The sequence below is a fragment of the Falco naumanni genome, chromosome 3, assembly GCF_017639655.2.
Source record: "Falco naumanni isolate bFalNau1 chromosome 3, bFalNau1.pat, whole genome shotgun sequence".
Lineage (NCBI taxonomy): Eukaryota > Metazoa > Chordata > Aves > Falconiformes > Falconidae > Falco > Falco naumanni.
The window spans coordinates 5308666-5329994 of NC_054056.1; the positions used below are offsets into that span (position 1 = coordinate 5308666).

The 21329-nt window shown below is 58.6% G+C and overlaps 1 protein-coding gene across 1 annotated transcript in view; it reads left to right on the plus strand.

Moving 5' to 3' along the window:
• MACF1 (microtubule actin crosslinking factor 1) overlaps positions 1-21329 on the plus strand; it is a 147347-nt gene that overhangs the window by 43811 nt on the left and 82207 nt on the right. Inside the window, 30 exon segments of the mRNA XM_040587703.1 lie at positions 5232-5398; positions 6530-6614; positions 6616-6643; positions 6736-6842; positions 7287-7406; positions 7511-7606; positions 7886-8013; positions 8127-8220; positions 8993-9147; positions 9281-9557; positions 10006-10134; positions 10402-10479; positions 10614-10775; positions 11398-11502; positions 12087-12182; positions 12589-12714; positions 14940-15092; positions 15544-15698; positions 16121-16247; positions 16659-16842; positions 17425-17594; positions 17848-18026; positions 18224-18362; positions 18847-19040; positions 19201-19363; positions 19653-19736; positions 19845-19952; positions 20594-20692; positions 20862-21014; positions 21124-21212. Of these exon segments, the coding sequence (XP_040443637.1) occupies positions 5232-5398; positions 6530-6614; positions 6616-6643; positions 6736-6842; positions 7287-7406; positions 7511-7606; positions 7886-8013; positions 8127-8220; positions 8993-9147; positions 9281-9557; positions 10006-10134; positions 10402-10479; positions 10614-10775; positions 11398-11502; positions 12087-12182; positions 12589-12714; positions 14940-15092; positions 15544-15698; positions 16121-16247; positions 16659-16842; positions 17425-17594; positions 17848-18026; positions 18224-18362; positions 18847-19040; positions 19201-19363; positions 19653-19736; positions 19845-19952; positions 20594-20692; positions 20862-21014; positions 21124-21212 (3950 nt within the window).

Genomic DNA, 21329 nt, shown 5'->3' on the forward strand with positions numbered 1-21329 from the left:
AACGGGATTTTTTCTGGGGTTGTAGCTCCATTGTGAACCTCTTAATCTCCCGTGTCCCAGTGCTGCTGCTGGGGGGAGGTGCCTGGGGGAGGTCTGGGTGGGCTGGTGCCGGTGCTGAGCCCAGGCACTGCCACCTCCGCAGGGGGCTGGAGCGGTGACAACGTGGGGGCTGCCCCCCGTGCCCTGGGAGCTCTTGGGGTCATCGGGTCCCTTAGTCGTCTCCTGGGTTTCTCCTTGTTGAGTGTTTCCCCCCTCCCAGCCCTGCTTGCTGGGGCCGAGGTCAGTCCCCCCATCTTTATGCCCCCTGCTCCCCATATTCTGTCTCGCCCTGGCTTTCGGTGCACGTTACCCTGCTGTGGTCACTCGGAGCTGGGATGCTGCTGCCCCTCGAACCCCTGCCCTCGGCGGCGTTCTGGCCAGGACGTGTGGCCAGACCGGGACGGGGAGCATGGGCGCTGCCGTGGCCTCTTGGGACCCCATGACTGCAGCTCCCTGGAGCGGTGCTGAGTCCCCAGGGGACCTTGGGCTGCCCCTCCGTGCCCCCAGCTGGGTGAGCTGGGCAGGGGGGTGAGCACGTGAGCCGGCCTCTCGGGGCTCGCAGCGTTCAGAATTGAGGAGCAAACCTCCCGAATTGGAGAGAAACACCCCTGCGGGAGCCGGCGTGGTGGCTCCACGTCCCCGCTGCCGTGGTGGCTCCACGTCCCCGCTGCCGTGGTGGCTCCACGTCCCCGCTGCCGTGGTGGCTCCACGTCCCCGCTGCCGTGGTGGCTCCACGTCCCCGCTGCCGTGGTGGCTCCACGTCCCCGCTGCCGTGCATGCACAGCTGCTCTGACTCCTCCCTGCTTTTTTTTTTTTTTATTTCCTCTTCCCCCCCCCCCCCATTTTTCTCCCACCCCTTCCTTTATGCTACCTTTGCCAACCTTCCCTGGGTTTTGTGGTTTTTTATCCCCTTCTTCCCCACCCTCTCCCACCCCCTCCCTGCTCCGCTGCCTGCTCCCTGCTCCCTGTTTGTGTTGGCGAGGGCTGTGCTCCCATTACCTCATATTTGGAGAGAAGGATGCCGCAGCCAATCCCCGCTCCCTCTGCTTTTAGGTCAAGTGATTTCTGAACTGCAGTGAGATGCTTTGAATTTATCTTCTCGCAGCGCCCAGGCTGTAAGATGGCTGTCTGGAACGGCGGCGGCAGGGCTGGCGGGAGGGAGCGGCGGCAAGGGGCAGGCGGCGGCACGGTGTACGATGATGTGCGTTTGAGCCGATGAAGCTCGGCTCGGGATTTATTCCGGAGCTGGCGACTCACTTAGCTGCGTTACTGCCGGCACTGAGGAGGAGGAGGAGGAGATGGGGAATTCTCTGGGCTGCGTTAAAGAGCCGAAGGAAAAAGCTGTGGGAAAGGCACCCCTGTCTCCCAAAAAAAGGGTCCGCTTTAAACGGAGGCGGAGGGGGAAGAGGAGAGAGATGCCGGAGGCAGCCCCGCAGGAGGAGCCCCCAGCCCTGGAGATGGCTGAGGATGAGGAAGCACCGAAGTCGAAGGCAGCCCCCCGGCAGGAGGGAGGAGAGGAGCCCCCCAGAAGCTGGCAGCACGGCGGGGACGCCAACCCGGTGGCCCTGCACCCCGGGCTCATCGTGCAGGTGAAGGAGCGGTTTCAGGGGGAGGTGCAGAAAGCTCGCCTGGTGCTGGAGCCGCAGCGGCCGGGTGCGGCGGGAGCTTCCCTGGAGGAAGGCACCACCGTCATCGCCCGCTTGCTGGAGAACCCGGCCGAGAAGGACTGCGAGAGGGCAGTGAGCCGGCTGGTCGAGCTGCAGAGGAGCGGTGCAGGCAGCCGCCGGGCTGTGCTGCTGCCCCTGCCTGGGGGGACCGGTGGCCGCGTGGAGGGGCTCCTCTCCCCGGGGAGCACCGTGTCCGGCGAGGAACCAGCGAAGAGCCGGGAGAAAGGAGGCAGCAATGATCCCAGCTCCAGCGCCCCGTGGACCTGCTCCTCCGCAGCAGAGCCGGGTACCGTTTCGGAGCTGTCTACGCCGTCCCCCATGGTGGATCAGCTGGAAAACCCCGGTGTGGGGAGAACCTCAGGGTTGCCATCATCTCGGGCCGGGGAAGGAGATGGGCATGGACCGCCGGCCTCCCGCAGCCCGTCCTCCTTCAGTGGGCGCAGCGGCGGCGCAGCCCGGAGCTCCTCGGGGTACGGCAGCGATCCGGCGCGCCGGCCGGCCAAGGGTGCTGGAGCTGGTGGGACCACGGCGTCTCCCTCTGAAGGTGGCCTCAGGCTCAATGCGGAGGGCTGGGCTTGGAGGGGGAGCTCGGGGCCAGCCGGAGGAATGGTCAGTGCCTGCGTGTACCCTCTCCCCCTTCTTGGAGCAGGGTGGGGGGACCTGCTTTCAGATTCCTGGTGACCCCTGGGGATGGTCGTCTTGGCAGGGCGCAAACTTGTACTGAGCGTGGACGGGAGGGCTCTGGTGCAGCAAGCTCCCAATGCCTTTTCCCCTCTGAGCATCTCCACCAGGAAAGCATCCCCTAGGGACCAACCCGTCCTGTTCTCCGCTCCTGGCACGGGCAGCCAGATAGTGGCTGTCGCCGGCACCGGTGGGTGCGGCCGGTGGTGACACGGGCTCGCGGTGCCATTGCATTTGTGGTTGGCAGCACGCTGGCTGTCACTGGTGGCACACGTGCCCTCAGGGCTGCTGGGTCGGGTGCGAGTTTGGGGGGTCCCTTTGCTGCTGCCCGTGCTCAGCTCCCAGGCAGGCGGCAGTGGGTGAGCATGGAGGCGTGGGGGCTTTGCCTGTTCTTGGGGGAGGGGGGGCTCCGGTAGGAAGAGGAGGGGGCGATGCTGTGTTCTGGAGCCTGTTGTTGCTGTTTGGAGTTTGCTCTTTGGGGGTGACAGGATAGTGCCCTTGGGTTTGGCCAAGCTCTGCACGCCCCAGGACAAGCGTGGGGTTGGAGGAGCAGGGAAGGGGGCTGTGGCCCCGGGTACCTTTGCTGGGTTTGGACCGGTGTGGCAGCCACTATCCGGCCCTCAGCATCCTGCCACCGGTTGCTCGATGCACGAGGCTGATGTTGGAAGGGTTTGGAAGAGCTGACCCTGCGTCCTGTGAGTTTCCATTCTCTCATCCCACTGGTGCCTCCCTAAATCTTTGTCCTGACACAGACATGTGAAGAAAAGGAGGGTGGAGCTGGTGCCGCATCCTGCACCTCTCTACGTGCATCTCTAGGAGGGTCTCCTGCAAAGGTGCCCTCGGGGAAAGGCCCAGCAGTTGGAGAACCCCAGTGCTGTGTGAATGACTGAAAAATAAAGGATTTTTCTGAGCTGGGTGCTGCGAGGAGCTCCCTGGTGGGCAGCGGCCTGGAGAGCCCAGGTGGGGCACAGCCAATGGGTGGGTTTGCAGAAGGTTTCATTCTGTTCTTAAGAGCTGCTAGGTAATCGATAAGGGGGTGCTGGGCAGGCGGAGGTTTGTGGGTCCCTCCCTGCAGGTGTGGAGGGTTCCATCCTGCTGTTTGCCCAGCGCATCACCCTATCCATCCTGGCTGTGCCGCCGGGTACCGGATCCCGGCATCCCTAAGAAAACCCAGTCGCGGGGCTGGAGGAGTTAAAGGCAGCGCCGGCGGTGTGGCAGCGGCTGACAAAGAGCAGTTTTGTGTGTGAGGAGCGTATCAGGCTCGGGAGAGGGAGGTGAGCTGCAGCATACCAATTACACCCGTCGCCTGTCGCCTCAGCATCCTCCCCACCGTGCCTCAGCATCCTTCCCGCCGGTGGGAGAGGCGCCTGATCCTGCGGGTCCCTGCCTCCTACCTGCAAAGGGAGCTCTGACACTGGGTCCTGTGCAATGCCAGCACCCAACCCGGGGGTATCTGGGGGGAGGGGGGGGGGGGGAATAAAGCAACTGGGTGTTTTCAGGGCAGAGGAGGCTCAGAGGGGCGGTGGGTAGGGCTGGGTTCTGGCACCCCATCTCCTTGCCGTGCCTGGAGGAGGAATCCAGCGAGCAAACTGTCCCCGTTGCCTTTCCACAGGCACCCCAGAAAATACGAGCAGCTCGCATCCTCCCCTTTGTCTGCCCCTTAATTAAGGGGAGGTAATTGTACTAATTGGGGAGCTGGGGGGGGGGATGGGCAAGGAGGAAGCCGTGCCAATCAGAAATATGCTGGCATGCGGAGACACGTGCGTTTTGTCACGTGCAAGTCTGGGATTTGCAGCCAGTCCTGTGCGTCTGTCTGAGAGGGGTCTGTGACTGTCGGTCTCTTTTGTTGGGGAAGTGGGTCACAGCACCCCTGCCACCAGCACCCCCCGGCACCTGCCTCTCCCAGGCCTGGCGAGGCAGAGGGGGGATGCGACAGCCTTCCTCCCATCCTTCCCTTTCCCCCTGGAGACAGCTCCAAGCGGTTCCTCCAGCTTGAGGTTGGGGGGAGACCTCTGCCCCACGTGTCCTCTCAACCAGCACCTCCAAGTGCCGTTTCCCGTTTCTTACGTTGTATTTTTTACAATGTGATGCTCCAGGTGGAGCACCCCCCACCACGCTGCCAGCCCCGGTGAGGGTCAGCATCAGTGGTCCCCTCTTGGGTGCTCCCTCGCCGCCCAGCTGTGGGTGCTGCTGGATGGGGCTGGCCGGTCCTGCGTGTTTGAGCCCCGGGTGTTTGAGGGTGCTGGGGCTTCTCGGCTGGGTGCTGGGCAGGAGGGGTTTGTACAGGAGGGCGCAGCGGCATCGCTGTCAGCTCAGCACGTTCGGGATGGGAAGAGACTTGCCGAGCTGTTGTGTTCCCGGTGAGGTGCCCCCCAAGCCCTGGCTGGGGGGTGCGTGGCGGTGTAACGTGCCGGGGTGTGCGGTGATGCTCTGCCGGTGCTCGGTGCTCGGAGCGTGTCTGGCAGTGGAGGAGCAGCCCTGGTGACCTCATGGTGGTAGGTAGGGAGCCAGGGTCCAGCGGTGGCAGCTCCTGTGCCGGCTGGGCTGGGCTGTGTGGCCAAGCAGTGCCTCGTATCCCGGTGAAATGGGGCTGGCTGTGCCCCCCTCGCCGGTTTGGCTCTCCGGTCTGCCCAAACCACGGCACCCAGCCGCTCACCCGCAGATCCGGTGGTCTGTTCCCAAGTTTCTCAGCTGTGGGGTCCCCTCTCCCCCACGGTGACCAGGAGTTTTCTCCTGCCCTTCCCGGCAGCTGCCAGGTCTTGGGTGAGTTCACAGAGACTGGACGTGCCTGGCGGAGCTGTTCCTCCTCCTGCATCACCACGTGCCTGTGCCGCTTCCTTACAGATCTCCGACATCTACATCAGTGGGGAGTCGGGGGATATGTCGGCCAAGGAGAAGCTGCTTTTGTGGACGCAGAAGGTGACGGCAGGTTACATTGGGGTGAAGTGCACCAACTTCTCGTCATGCTGGAGTGATGGAAAGATGTTCAACGCGCTCATCCACAGATACAGGTAGGCAGGGAGGAGCAGTGGAGAGCATCATCTGGGTGGGAGGAAGGGCTGAGGACCTCCTGGGGTCCACCGATGTGGTTGGCGATGGCCTGGAGTGCTTGGAGATGTAGATGAGTCGTGCAGTCTCTTTTACCTGGAAATTATCTCTTCTGCCAGGTAGCTGGGGGGTGGATGCTTGGAAAGAGCAACAAATACATCAGGCTGCAAGAAAAAAACATCTTGAGTGAGGCTGGGGAGAGAGGCAAGAAAGAAAAGCTTTTAAACTGGGAGCGCTGCCCTGTTTTATGTGTTAGTGCTGCCCTAGCTGCTCTCTGTGAATAGCAGTGCTTCCATCCGTGCTTTCATCCAAGGATCTCTGAGCTCTGCCGAGCAGCAGTTAAACCTCTCACAGTTCCTTGAGAGACAGCATAGCCCCCCACACCTTCTGCCTGCTCAGCACTGGCACCGAGGCAGAGCTGGGGCCAGCAGGACCAGTTTTTGCTGCGGCTGCGTGGTCCAGGGCGCTTGGCACAGCCTTGAGAGCCTGCAGGAGAACAGCAAAGGCCCCGTGAGAAAGCATCTCTTGTAGCTGGAAATAGCACTGCCTCCCTGCACTGCTCCGTGCTCGCTCGTGGCCGAGAGGAGCGGCCAGGGTTTAGCAGGGAAGGACACGCAAGGTTCTGCGGGCAGGAGATGGGGTGCCCAGTGGGCAGCAGCCTCGTGCTCAGAGATGGATTTTCCTGGTTCTGCCGCACTCACGTGGGGTTCGGTTGTGCCGCGCTTTGCTGGTGCTGTTCTGTTGCCGGTGCAGGGCTGGCAGCACCCCTGCCTGCCGCCCCCCCCCCCTGCTCTGCCCGCATCCTCCGGAGAGGTGTAACCACCCCGCTTTGGGGTTGTTCTGGGCATCTCCTTCCAGGGAGGGCTCGCAGTCCCAGTCCGGCATGCTGGGTGCAGAGCGGGTGCTGGGAAGGGCAGGTTTTCCTTCCCGAAGGGGGTGAGCAGGGAGGTGCTGCAGCCTGGATCCCCTCGGGCAGCCGCCAGCATGGGACAGGGGTCAGGAATCACCTGGGGCGGCCGTGCCCCTGCAGGGTGCTCTGCCCTGGGCACCTTGTGCTGTTTGCCATCATCCTGACTTCGGTCCGTGTCTTGCAGGCCGGATCTGGTGGACATGGAGAGGGTGCAGATCCAGAGTAACCGGGAGAACCTGGAGCAAGCCTTTGAGATCGCCGAGCGGCTGGGGGGTCACACGGCTGCTGGATGCTGAAGGTGAGCAGCCGGGGGAAGCGCCCGGTGCGGGGTGATGCTGACCTCCCAGCCCGCTCCTGTTCCTCACCGCCTTTCTGCTTCCCCCTTGTCAGACGTGGACGTCCCCTCTCCGGATGAGAAATCTGTGATAACTTATGTGTCTTCAATCTACGATGCCTTTCCCAAAGTCCCCGAGGGAGGAGAAGGGATCAGCGCTATCGTAAGCATCGCTGCGGGTTGGGAAGCTGGGACAGCGATTTGGGAGGCAGCAGGACGGTGCGGGAAGGGTTTGGAGGTTCCCCATCCGCCGTAGCAGGCAGCTGATGGGCTGAAGAGGCTCGGGGGGATGAAGGAGCTTCTCCATTAGTGGGTCTGCTCCGTGAACAGCTGGTGTGCCTGTAGGGCCACGGCGTTCTCCACCCTCTGCGGGTTCTGCCACGGGTTTTGAGCTGGTGGGAGAGCTGAGCTGGCTTCTAGGGAGCAGCTTGCAAGGAGGATCATCCTCCTCCTTCCCCTACCCGCGGTGGCATTGCGGCAGGGAGGTGCAGGCCAATGGTTCACCCCGTGGCCGTGACGGTGGCACCTCGGTTCCCTCCGTGCTCGGCCTCTCCCCGTGGAGGCCTGTCCACCAGCAGTGCTCTGCAAGGATGCTCTCCCCTCACAGGAGGTGGATTCAAGGTGGCTGGAGTACCAGAGCCGTGTGGAGTCCCTCATCTCGTGGATCAAGCAGCACACGATACTCATGTCAGATAAATCCTTCCCCCAGAACCCTGTAGAGCTAAAGGTAGGTCCTGGCCGAGGTCTGTCCGCAGTGTCCCATGCGCTTGGCGCTGAGCTGGGTGGTGGCATTCCCCAGGGTGGTTTCTGATGAGCCTTTTCTCATCCCAGGCACTTTATAACCAATACATACACTTCAAAGAAACTGAAATCCCAGCAAAAGAACAGGAGAAGGGAAGGATAGAGGAGCTCTACAAACTGTTAGAGGTAAGTATCATCGTGGCTATCCGGAGGCTTGTAGGTGGGAGTGTTGTGCTTTTAGCAAGACTAAAGTGTGCTCAGTTCAGGTTTATTTTGGAGAAGGGGAAATAACACTCTGATTTAATAGTAGTCCTGCGAAATAACTTGCTACTGATGTAGCAGGCAGCACACCGCGGGAGCGGAGGCAGAGCTGTTGCCTTCTAGCCCCACTTCCCTTGCTGTCGTCTCTCTCTAGCCAGCTGGAGAAGGAGTGAGAAAATACCGTTCTGTTGATGTTTTCCCCAGGTATGGATTGAATTTGGGCGTATCAAGTTGCCCCAGGGGTACCACCCCAACGATGTGGAGGAGGAGTGGGGCAAGCTCATCATAGAGATGCTGGAGCGTGAGAAGCTCCTGCGGCCGGCGGTGGAGAGGTCGGTGCGCTGCCCACGGCAGGCAGAGTCCCCTGCGGGGATGTCCCCTGCTCCCCTGGCTGGAGGGCTGTCCCAGAGCCTCCCTCTTACTCTCTTTCCCTCTGTCATCGCAGGCTGGAATTGCTGCTACAAATCGCTAACAAAATCCAGAATGGTGCTCTGAGCTGTGAAGAAAAACTCACTCTCGCGAAGAACACGCTGCAGGCTGTGAGTGGGGGGGTGTTATTTTCCTCCTCCTCGTTTTCTTTTAATTTTGGGGGGTTGTTTGGGGTTTTTTTTTCTGCCTCTTTTATGCCCATCTCTTCCCCTCGCTTGTGCTCCATTGTTCCCCTGGACAATTTTCCTTCCTTTTCTGATGTTGAGCCTATCCCAGAGGGGCTGTAGGGGTGGTGGTGGCTACCTGGTGGCACGAGGACCTTGGGGACGGGGGCACAGCCTGGCTGTGCAGCAGGCTGCCTCTGGGGATGCAGCTAGCGAGGCTGGACCTCTGCAGAGGGGCTGGCTTGGAGAACTGCAGTTCTGGCAAAGCTGGTTGTATAATGAGGCTTCAAACCCCCAAATCTCTTTTATTTCTCTAAAAGACTGGTGGAAAGGACTCGGTTGCAGACTGTAGCTGCCTGGGTAGGGAGTAGATTTCGAAAGAGGGATGTTTTGTTCTGGCAGAGAGAGGTGTAAGGGTTAGAAGCTAAAAATGGTGAAACCCAAGCAAGAAAACGAGATGTCCGTTTGAATGGCTGTCCGTGGGACTCACCGCAGGACCCCATCCATCCCTAGAAGCTTTTGGTTCACCTGCAGAAGCTTTTCTAAGGGGGATGGATGTCCTTGGTGTGCCGAGAGCGATGAACTCGTGTTTTTCTGCTCAAGTCCAGCTCGTGGATCAAAGAGTTGTTTTGGTCTTCAGGCTGATGCTGGCTGCTGTCGCGTTCTCTCTCCCTGGGCTGAGGGAACCCAGCGCCGAGTCTCCTCTCTCTCCGGGCAGGATGCGGCTCACCTGGAGTCGGGCCAGCCGGTGCAGTATGAATCCGACGTGGTGATGTACCTGCAGGAGTGCGAGGGGCTCATCCGCCAGCTACAGGTGGATGTGCAGATCCTTCGGGATGAGAATTACTATCAGCTGGAGGAGCTGGTGTTCAGGTGCGAGGGGCCAGGTCTGAGGATGGAGAGACATGGTGGGGGGTGATGCACGGGGCTCCTGTGCTCTGTTGGGAAGGAGGGGGTGTGCGTGTGTGCATACGTCTTCTGACCCCTGCCTTGCTCGCTCCTCCAGGATCATGCGGCTGCAAGACGAGCTGGTGACGCTGAGGCTGGAATGCACTAACCTGTACAGGAAAGGCCACTTCTCCACCCTGGAGCTGGTGCCCAGTTCCACGCTGAGCACGACGCACTTGAAGGGCGAATCCCTGACGAAAGGGCTACACACCTCCTCTGCCTCCTGGTTCCGGAAGCCCATGACCAGGACAGAGCTGGTGGCCATCTCCTCTTCTGAAGATGAAGGCAGCCTCCGCTTCGTGTACGAGCTGCTGGCCTGGGTGGAGGAGATGCAGGTGAGTGCTGGCTCTTGGGGCTGAATGACCTGCCGCCGCTCACGCCGCTGCGGGAGGGTCAGGAGATGGTCTGGGCTTTCTCCTGCCTTTATCTGTGAATAATTACTTTGATGGCTCAAAGTTTCTGGAGGGCACCGATGATTGTGTCTTGAGTTGGGTTTTGCCTCTTGTGATGCTGCTCATCAGTGGGTATCGGAAGATCCTTTCAAAGCTGGAATCCAGTCTGTGCTGATGCAGCCAGTCCTTTGGTCTTACATGGGTGGGAAGGTTGTGTGGGCTGTGCCAGAAATCATTCCGTGTTGGAGCGCTGGCTTGGGACCTTCTACCAGCACTGGCATGGTGTTTGCTCCCTCTTGAGTGACCTAGGAGGTTTTCTTGCCCTCGTGTCCTTTTGAGACACGCTCCTGCAGATGAGGAGCACTGACTTGAACCTCTTGGCCTGTTCCAGATGAGACTGGAGCGGGCAGAGTGGGGGACCGACCTGCTGAGCGTGGAAACCCAGCTGGAGACCCAGCGGCACGTCCATGCCAGCGTGGAGGACCTGGGCTCCAGCGTGAAGGAGGCCAGGATGTACGAGGTATGGTGGCACGGGCTGGGTGGCATGATGCGTGTGGGAAGCTGCGGGCACCAGGATCATCTCTTGTGGGTAGAGGTGCTTGGAACAGAGGTATTTCTTCAGGACAGAGCTTCTGAATTTACACCGGGGTGGTGCAAGAGGCTGCTGCTCTGAGCCACCCTCTCCACGTCCTCTCACTCACGCAGAGCTGGGGAAAAAAGATTTGGAGATGGGGTTTCAAGTGATGCTGTCCTGTGTTGGATAACAGGAGTGTTTTTCATCCGTCAGGGTAAAATGTCTCAGAATTTCCGTGCTAGCTACACGGAGACGCTTGGCAAGCTGGAGACGCAGTACTGCAAGCTGATGGTGAGTGGGCTCCTCAGCCTGGGGAGTGCGGGGTCCATCCCTGCTCCTGGGCATCCCTGCTCTGAGGCTGAGAGGGGGAAAGAAACCCGTCGCTTTCAGAGCAGGGAAGAGGAATTGCGCTGTGTTCTGTTCAGGAAACCTCGAGCTTTCGGCTGAGACACCTCCAGAGCTTGCACGGGTTTGTGTCTCGGGCCACTGCTGAGCTGATTTGGCTGAATGAGAAGGAGGAGGAGGAACTGGCCTATGACTGGAGTGACAACAACCCTAACATTGCAGCCAAGAAAAACTACTTCTCGGTGAGCGACCCCGGGGCAGGGCTGGTGGGATGGGTGCTCCCTTGGTTGCGCTTCTGCTGCTTTTGATCTTCTGTGGGACCTTCAGCTCCCAACAGACCTGAAGTCCTCAGAGGCTGCATGCTCAGTGACTTGGGAGGGAGCTTGTGGCTCATCAGTGCAGCTGATGAAAGAGCTTTCCCTAGAGCAGAAAGTGCCAAAGAGTGTTTGTTCGATTGAGTTGCAATCAAAAAGGCATCAAAAGAGGTCTTTGTGGCACTGTTTGGAACTAAAGGCATCTTGAACTAGCCAGGGGGGAAGAAAAGTCTGAGCCAAAGAGGAGAATTGATTTCTCCTTAAAGTGGTATAAAAAAATTGCTGTCTTTCCTCAATTGCACTGTCTGGAACCGAAGAGGTCCCCGGGCAGGTTTCCAGTATTCTGGTGACATCTGCCCTGGGTGTTCGGTGCACCGGAGGCATCCCGATGGGCATCAGCTGCAATGCTCCCGTAAGCCGTGCTGGTTTCCCTGAGACCCACTGGTGTTGGCGGCAGCACTTCCATGCTGCATCTTGTGGTAGCTGGACACATGGTCGGAGCAAGTCTGCTCCCGTAGCCGAGATTTGGACTTTTGTGTCCTTCCTGCAGGAGCTGACGACAGAGCTGGAAGAGAAGCAGGACATCTTCCGCTCCCTCCAAGACACAGCCGAGCTGCTGTCCCTGGAAAACCACCCGGCCAAGCAAACCGTAGAGGTGAGCGGGCACATGGAGGAGCCAGGAGGAGCTCCAGGAATCAGCTGGCAGCAAATTTTCTCACCTGGGATTGGGAAACCCGCTGTCCCACCCCACGGTGCCCTTATGGGCAGCCAGGGCTGATAAATTACGGTGGCAGAGGAACGTCAGTGCAGTGACAGAGCTGTTTTATTCTGCGGAGCGCAATGAGAAGCTGGAGGCCATTCCCAGTAATCCCCACCAAACCGCTCTGCACAGATACTCTCGTACAGGGCACGCACCTTCCCTGCAGTGAGGTGATGCAGGGAACGGCCCTGGCTCTCTTGGAGTTATCCAGGCTTCCAGGGAAACCGTGGTGGCGCATGTTTCTCCACGGTGTTTCTGGGCAGGGAGAAAGCAAACCTGCGCCTGTCGCAGCCCCTGGCATCGCCGGGCCAGGGTCTGCTGCCTCTTGTACCTGTGCCCAAACCCACCTGGCCAGTGCCAGATCTCGCCTGCTCATGTACATCACGTTCATCCCACCGGCTGCAGCTGTGTCCTTCCTGGGACCCTCCCGGCTGGTGGATGCTCGTTCCTCATGGCTGTTTGGTGTGTGTGTTCCTCAGGCCTACAGCGCTGCCGTGCAGACCCAGTGGCAGTGGATTAAGCAGCTCTGCCTGTGCGTGGAGCAGCACGTGAAGGAGAACGCTGCCTATTTTCAGGTACCTGGCAGGGGCAGCCCAAATTTCCCCTGGTCACCATCTGCTGCATCCCGCTGCGTGAGCTTTGTAGGCTGCTGCTCCCTTTGGGGGAGAGGGGAGGAGGGATTTGTGGTGTGCGTGGGGGCTGCTTTCTCCTGAATCATCTTTCTCCTTAGCTGCTCTCTGGGGAATGTCTCACCGGGAAAAGAGGGATCCCACATGCCTGTGGGATGCTGGCTGCCTTTGCAGCCCCAAGGCCAGAACAGCGTTGGGAGCTGCTGGCTGAGCTGTTGGGGTGCTCCCTCGGCGGGGTGCTCCCTCGGCGGGGTGCTCCCTCGCCTGGGTGCTCCCTCGCCTGGGTGCTCCCTCGCCTGCGGAGCGCTCGGTGCACTTGTGCAGGTTTCTGTGACCCTCTTTGCCTTTGCAGTTCTTCAGTGACGCCCGGGAGTCGGAGACCTACCTGCGCAACCTGCAGGACTCCATCAAAAGGAAGTATTCTTGCGACCATAACACGAGCCTGACGCGGCTGGAGGACCTGCTGCAGGACTCCATGGTAGGTTCTCTGACATCCCCACCACCCTGGGGGGGGCGATGGGTGGCCTTCTCGCTCCGGTCCAGCAGTATTGCTTGGGGCACCTCTTGCTTCCCAGGGAAAATTTGGCTCATTTTATTCCTGCAGCCACCCATTTCCACGTAATGTGGTTTGTTTCCCCATCTCGGTCAATGTTCTGCTTTTCGTTGGAGCTGCTGCATGTCTTTGTACGTGATCGTGGGGTGCAGGCTGTGTGCATCCCCACCTGCACCGCTGCGTGGGTGTAACGCTGCCGATGGTAGCCGCATCTCAGTCGTCACGCTAGCTGATGGGTCACTTTTATTTAGAGGCACCGTCCCGGCTCTCTCTGTATCCTCGGGGTGAGGAGCAGGCGGTGTGTGCTGTCTGTGCAAGCTCGTAGCTCGACGTGTGAGCTGGTTCCTCCCCATCGGTGCCCATCCTGGTCTCCGCTGATGGAGGCGTTGCGCAGAGCCCGCAGGATGCTCCTGTTTCTGCTTTGGAGCTGGCGCTTGCTAGGAGCGCGATGGGATGCGGAGAAACGCCTGCTCTTTATCCAGAGCAAATCCCATGTTAATCCCTCGGGCTGTGCCGGTGGGGGGAGAGCCAGGGCAGCCAGGGTGTGCGGGGTCGGGGGCTGGGGGGCTCTGGACACGTGGCCTGGCTTAGCCGGCGCGACAGAGAGCAGACAACAGGCAATGGGATCAGCCCTGGCATCTTCTGGTCTGAATGGGCCCGAAAAAATTCCAACCTCCAAACAAAACCCAAACAGCAAAGCATCAGGTGCTGTTTGAAACCAGGGACAGGGGAGGATTTGGGTTGCGGGTTAACCCCTGAGCCGCTGGTGGCAAGGCCAGGAGGTGACATCTGAGCGTGTGGAGGCAGGTGGTTGCTTTGGCTTTGCCTCATAGGGCACCCCACCGGTGTCCACCGTGTCCCCAGTGAAGCTGGGGTGCTGTTACTGGGTGTTCGTGAGGGGTGCATGAGCTGGGCTAGGGCTCACGGTCTTCTCTCCTGGAGGCCTGGGGGCTCCCATCCTCTCTGTCATGGTCTTGGGGTTGTCCTGGTCTGTCCTCCAGCGCTACCAGGACGCGGAGCAGCCAGCCTGGCTCCTGGGGTCCGTCTTGGTGAGCCCTGCAACACCAGGAGCCTGGTGGGCACCGTCTGGGGTGGGAGAGGCTCGGCCGGGCAGCTGGAGAGTGGCCACCATCTCAGGACTGGGGCAGCTGCCCTGAGCTCAGCTATATTACTCTTTCTTACCTAATAAGTTAAAGTTGTATTTCTTCCAATCATGCTCCCTGGGACAGGCACAGGTAGTTTATTTAATCATTTATTCTGTTCTTTTTTTTTTTTTTTTACCATTAAATTATCCTCCACTGTTGTCAGCACACTAACCAACCCCGAGAGTACCAAGCATGAGGGAGGACATTTTTCTGGGGTCCTTTTGACATTTTTGCAGCCAGAACGGGCTGAGCTGCTACTAATCACACGAGCTGCCAGTGTCGTGATCTGCACATGTCTCCATCGGTGCCGGAGCCTGTTCCAGGGGAGCTTTGCCACCGGTCCCCTGGGTTGTCCTGTCACCCAACCTAGCCGGAACTTTGTGGGAATCAATTACGCAGCATCTTCCTCCAACCGGCAAATTTCTCCCCAAACCCAGAGACCTGTGCGATCACTCCACCTCTGGCCCCTTCTCCTGAGATGTTTTATCCACATAGTTCATCGTATCTCCATTCCAGCCATTGGTTTAAACATGCCTTCATCCTTCGCTTTAGAAGAGGGAGCATGCTTCTGTGGTCTCTCCTCCAGACAGCTAAACGTCTCCAGCTTCGGGCTGGAGCTTGTCCTGCTCTTGGCCCTTTACACCTCCTGGGACTTTTAATTTTGGTGTATGCTCTGTTCTCTTTTTTTCCCCTTTTGAAAGAAAATGTTTTCTTGTCCTAGTAGCAGAAGAGCCAGAGGCGTGCATGCGGCTTTGCCGGGCAGTGGGAGGAGCAGTGGAGAGGTCCCACCCTGACCTGAAGTCCAATCTCCCTTCCATCCCACCTCCTGACCCCTCTTCCCATCCCCTTAGGGCAGCAGGATGCTCCTGATGTGTTTGTTCAGCCCTAGAGATCCCAGCGTAGCTCTGGCAGGCCAGCACTGGGGTGGGGGGGTGCTGAGATGCCTGGGAGACACCTCCTGTCCCCTGCCTCCAGCAACCCGTCCTTCATCCTTCTTTCTGCCAGGACGAGAAGGAGCAGCTCATTCAGTCGAAGAGCTCCGTTGCCAGCCTGGTGGGACGGTCCAAAACCATCGTTCAGCTCCGGCCCAGGAACCCGGAGCACCTTGTGAAGAGCACGATCCCCATCAAGGCTGTTTGTGACTATCGGCAGATCGAGGTGAGGGCTGCAAGGGTGGCGGCGGGGCTTTGAAAGGGAGCACCCACGAGGGTCTGGGGGTGAGCTCCACGGTGTCTGTCAATGGAAAGCAGGAACGGAGTGGGAAGGCAGAAGGAGGGAAATAGCACGGCTGGTTTTCCTGGAGCAAATCTCCATGTCTCAGGTTTATTCTGGGCAGGAGCTGAAGCCCCTTTCCCCAGGGAGGATGGGCTTCATCAGCCTCAGCCGAATAAGCACGTGGGTGGTAGCCAACTCCATTCCACTTCCTTGTCCCTTCCTCTCCAGACGTGAGCGTGCTGCACTGCTTGGCATTATCCCAGGCTTTTCCTTGATTAAAATATATATATTTATGGAAGCTGGCTGTCCCCCAGGAGGGAAGCTGGCAGCAGGGGCAGCTGTGTGTAGCCCTGCTGCTGGTTTCTGATGGGTGGTGGCGATGGTGCCGCTGCAGATCACCATCTGCAGGAACGATGAGTGCGTGCTGGAGGACAATTCCCAGAGGACCAAGTGGAAGGTGATCAGCCCCACGGGGAACGAGGCCATGGTGCCGTCTGTCTGCTTCCTGATCCCCCCGCCCAACAAGGAGGCCATCGAGATGGCCAACAGGTGACCTGCTGTGCGGGGGAGTCCCGGGGGTGCAATGGCAGGGAGATGGGGAAGGGGGTTGGTGGCATGGGATGGGACAGATCTGGGGTGGGAATGGGAGGGGAGCTGGGGTGGAGGAGCAGGAGTGTGTGGCACGGCTGATTTGGGGTGAGGGAAGGGATCCCTCGTGGTTGTACAGCTGCAGACTCCGTTGCAGTAGCTGCTACAGTAGCTTGCAAAAGAGAAAATGATGGTTTGGGAGGGAGGGAGGGATCCCTCCAGGGATCTCGGGCACTGAACAGCAGGATCATCCCTTGCTGCAGGCTGCCAGGCTGGGATCGCTGGCTTAATGGGCTGGCAGCGACGGCTGGTGGATTAACAGGGTCAGGGCTGAGCGTGCTGGGGAGATCCAGGGCTGACGGATCTGCTCCTTCCCCTTGCAGGGTAGAACAGTTGTACCAGAAAGTGATGGCTCTCTGGCACCAGCTCCACATGAACACAAAGAGCCTCATCTCCTGGAACTACCTGCGGAAGGACATAGCCGTGGTGCAAAGCTTCAGCATGGAGAAGGTACGGTAGGAACTTCTCTGCCTGGCTCCGGGGCTGCGGCGCTCCCTGTCCGGGCTGCGGCGTGTGGCTCGGGAGAGAGGGAAATGCAAGGCTGGGGGCGTCAAGGGTCTTCTCAGGTGGGAGAACCTGAGCTTGGGAGTTGTGTGTGAAATGATTGCAGCTTTTCCCGATCAAGAGCATCAGCAGTTTGCTGCTGAGCTGTGCGAAGAGCTGCTGGGCTTAGCAATTCGTTAGGGGGTGAGGTAGGCTGGAGGGAGGCAGGGGGCTGGTAGGAGAACCTTCTCTTCTCCCCTGAAAAGAAAATCCTTGGCGAACAAAGGTGATGAAGCTGGGGAGGATGGCTTCAGGGCTTCAGGGGATGTGTAGGAAGTCCTTCCCCGTGGTTAGATGTGCTGCTTTTCCACTTGGCAGCTCCGCTCCTTAGCGCAAGGGGAGTGCCAGCAAGCCTTGAAGAGCCTCCAGGCGCACTACGAGGACTTCCTGCAGGACAGCCGGGACTCGGAGCTCTTCTCGGTGTCGGAGCGGCTGCGCCTGGAGGAGGAGGTGGAATCTTCCAAGGAATACATCCGCCAGCTGCTGGAGTCCATGGAGAACGGTGAGCTTCAAAGGGCTGATGGATTAACCAGGAGCTGTGGGGACTCATCAACAAAGGATTTATGGGATGGCTTCGTTATTTTTTTTTTCTTTTCCTGAGCTAGCTAGTTGATGGTGTGAGCAGCTGCTGTCCTTATTTCTCCATCCATTCAAGTGTCCGGCCTTTGTCCAGTGATGTTCCTGCAGAGGGGGCTTGGCTTTGCAGCTTCAGCTCAGCTGCCGAGTCCTAATATTGTGGGAGATGGGTTTAGTCAAATTAGGATGCATTCTGACCAAAGAGTTCTTCCTGCATTTAATCTTTAAGAAAATATACATGGCGGTGACACGTGTGACACGGCAGCACCGTGAATCCCGCTAAGACCGAGGACTCTGGCTTCATCACACCAGGTGCCCTGTGGCTGGACTCATTCTCAGCTACTTTTGGATGAGATGATTTGTTTAACTTGTTTTCCATCTGAGCAGAGACCCCAGTGCCTTGGTGCCAGCCCAACGCCGTGCTCCAGGGCTCCTGGCAGGTCCCATTTGGGGCAGATACTGGCTGAGGCTGTTCGAGCTGCTATTTTGGTTTGTCTGTGTCTTGCAGAAGACAAGGATGAGACCGTTGCCAGGACATATCTCTCCGAGCTCAAGAATATCCGTCTGCGCCTGGAGGAGTGTGAGCAGAGGCTAGTGAGCCGAATCCAGTCCCCAAGCAGCGCCCGAGCAGATGGTGACACTATCCAGGAAAACACCCTCCGCATTGCAGAGCAGGAGGTCAGTCCTGCTGCTGTGAGATGTGGAGAGGTGGGAGGTGGTGGCTGCTGGTCTTGAGCACGTGCCAAAACCAGCTTTAGCTTCTCTGGGGTGAACGTGTGGGTGGTGGGTGCGTGGCTGTGAGGGGTTTGAGGGGATCCTGCTGCCCAGAAAGTAGCAGGAAACCTCTCCAGGTGGGCTCCCGGCTTCATTTCACGCCATCTCCTTTGCCTGCCTGGGCTCTCCTTTCACGTTCTCTCCCTTCCTCCTGTAGCGCATGCAGGAGGACCTGCAGCGGCTGCAATCGGACCTGCGGTTTGTTTCTGAGAGATGCTACAGCTTCCTCGACAAGGCGCCCGCGGGGTCCAGCACGCCCCACCTGCGTGCTGAGCTCGACTTGGTGGTGAACAAGATGGACCAGCTGCACGGGCTGTCTTCCGTCTACCTGGACAAGTGAGTCAGGGCGTGCCTCTGTTCCCAAATACCTTTTTGAATCTGCCCAGTTCTGCTAAAGACATTTCTTTTAACACGCTTTGTGCTGGACCGTAGCTGAGCTCCATCCCTCGGCGGCGTATGGTGCAAACAGCCTCACGATAATAGAGAATCTCTGCCAGATCTTGTCATCGCGCTGCCTCTGTTTGATTTGCCAGGTTGAAGACGGTTGATGTTATTATTCGTAACACCCAAGGAGCAGAATCTCTGGTCAAAGGGTATGAGGTGAAGCTGAGCCAAGAGGAGGCAGTCCCCGCCGACCTGGCAGCTATTCAGTCTCACAGAGCGGCGCTGCAGGTTGGTGCTTTTCTCTTCCCAAGGTGGGCAGGCAGAAAGCGGCCAACGTTTTGGCGTTTGTCAAGCAGGGTCCTTCCCTTTCTCTGCTGCGTTTGTACCGTGTGCCATCTTTCCTGCCTCGATGTAGCTGCCGGGAGGATTGTGCCGTTTACCTTTGACAAAGCAATAAGGGATGACATAAGGGAGCTGCTGCGCCTTGTGCTCCCGCTCGTAGGGCGCACGCTGACACGTGTGAGCATCTCGGCAGCTACATGTCCTCTTGCTGTGGGGCAGGGGCTGAACCCGTCTGGCTTGCTCCAAGCTGAGAACACGGTCCCCTCCATTTGCACCTCCTAGAATCAGCCAGTTCCTTGCTGGTTAAGGGGAGGGGGAAGAGAAACGCCTTCTCGGGCTCGCCGGCTCCGGGCGGGAGAGCATCTCTGGCTTAACGTGCCTTTTGCTTTCCGTGATGCTGAGCCGGTGCTGTCTCTTGGTGGTTCTGCAGCAATGGCTTGGGGAAGTGAAGGACAAGAGCTCCGTCTTCTCCACGTTGGAGGAGGAGATGGCAAAGGCGAAAGCGGTGGGAGAGCAGCTGTACCGGCTGAGGCAGGAGCGCAGCATCGACCTCGAGCGCTATCAGGAGAAGGGAAGCCAGCTGTGGGATCGCTGGCAGCGAGTCTGCGCCCACATTGAGACCCGGTGAGAAACCTCCTGCCTCCTTTCACAGATGTATTTTCATTGGGTCGGGCTTGTTAGCAGCGATGTTTTTCCAGATGGGATTCCCACTGGTGGCTGGGATATCCCTATAGCCTAGGGTGGCGTGTCGCCCTCCTCTTATTTGTCTTCGTCCTTCTCTCAGCCACGCGGAGCTGGAGAGCATCCAGGAGGTGCTGAGTGATTACCGGCAGTGCCACAGTGCCCTAATCCAGTGGATTGAGGAGATCACGGTCCAGCAGGAGCTGATGAAGCCTGGGCAGGCAGAGGACAGCCGGGTGCTGTCGGAGCAGTTGAGCCAGCAAACGGTGAGGCAGGGACCTCGTGATGTCACGGTAGCGCGGCTGCTGCAGTGACTGTGTCGCTTCTTTTCTTTTGCTAAAATCGTTTCATCTGTGAGCTTGAGAATATGAAACACAGAGGGGAAGAGGCCACGTGCTTGAGCTGGGTGTCTGGGAAATGGGAAAACTCTACTCAGCTTGAGGTGGAGATGATGCCTTGCATAAAAAATTGAAGAGTGTAAAGAACGGGGACCAAAATTCAGCTCACCCATGACAGCTGTCCTGACAGCTTTTTTTGCTTTGAATTTTGTTGAAGGCTTTGGCTGCAGAAATCGAGAAAAATCAAGCCAAACTGGACCAGTGTCAGAAATTCTCCCAGCAATACTCGGCTGCTGTCAAGGTACGAGTCCCCTCCTGTGCCTGGATAGGGCTGGCTGGGCAGGAACGGCTCCAGCACCGTTTGCATCTCGCCTGCTTCATGTCTCTCCGTCCCTGGTTGTGTTTGCAGGACTACGAGTTGCAGCTCATGACGTACAGGGCATTCGTCGAGTCACAGCAGAAGTCCCCCATGAAACGCCGGCGCATGCTCTCGTCCTCAGATGCCATCACGCAGGAGGTAGGAGCACAGCCACCCGCCCAGCCTGGTGAGGGAGAAATCGCGCAGGGGGTTCTTCGACACTGAGCAAACCGCCGAGCAGCCGCTGTGAAATGAGCTCCTTTCTGCTGAACTCTCTTGTATAAATAAAGTTTCCACCCTCGCTGTTTTTTCCAATAGCCAGAGAGGATGGCTTAGTGCTCTAAGCACCAGGTATGAAATACCTAGACTCCTGGGAACCCCTGGGTCAAATCCAGCGGGGTCGGCTCAGCCCTTCAGCCTTGCGAGGTAAATAACCAGAGCGCCATGCAGCGTTACTGTGTGTGGATCCTTGGGATGAGACCTTTAGGGACCCGAGGTCCTGTCTGCTCCGTGTGGATATTAAAGATCCCAGTAGCCCTCTTGTAAGAGTTGAGCATCCGCCCCAGTGTCCGTGACCGGAGTCTCCCCTTCGCTCCAGTGTTGTGCAGCATGCCGTGTGTGGCCACAACCCTCCCCGTCAGACTTGCTGCATTGCATTGATGCCATACTGGGTCTGCGAGGTGCCTGGGGGGCTTCCCAAGCGAGAGGTGGTGCATCCGTGTCATGTACTGTGAAGTACGTCGCTCTGGATCCGCCGGTCGTGACTGATGCGTCCCGTTTCCCCTTCTCTCCCTTCGCAGTTCATGGATTTGCGGACTCGCTATACGGCTCTGGTGACTTTAACCACGCAGCACGTGAAGTACATCAGCGATGCTCTCCGGCGGCTGGAGGAGGAGGAGGTAAGGGTGTTGTAAAGAACCGAGCTGTATTAAAAGCACGCAGGCTTGTTTCCTAGCACCCCCAAGGATGCTGCTCCGTGTTGGGGTTGTATCTCGGGTGCTGCTCCCGAGAGCCTGGGAATCTGGGACCCCTGTGACGTGGTTATCTCCCTCCCTCCTCTGATTGCAGAAAGTAGTGGAGGAGGAGAAGCAGGAGCATGTGGACAAGGTGAAGGAGCTCCTGGGCTGGGCCCTGGGCTTGAAGCAGAGTGTGCAAGGCAGGACGGCTGCTGCTGGGAGCAGAGAGCTGGATGACATCGAGAAATCCATCTCGGAGCAGCAGGTAAACCAGGGGCAGCCATCAGCCAGCGCATTTAACTTCTGCCCTTTTGCCACAGCTGAATTAAGCTTCGTTTGTTCTTTTTTTTTTTTTTTTTTTTTTTTTTTGGCAGGCCCTGAATGAGGAGCTGGCTGCGAAGAAGGAGCAGGTCTCTGAGGCCATCAAAACTTCACAAATCTTCCTGGCAAAACACAGCCACAAGTGAGTGTGGCCCAGGGAGGGGGGGGACAGGCAGGGAGAGCGGTGGGAGGAGGTGAGATGCCTTAGGGCTGGCATCCCTGGGATCCAGTGCCCAGCTCCCGTGCTATGCTGCACGTG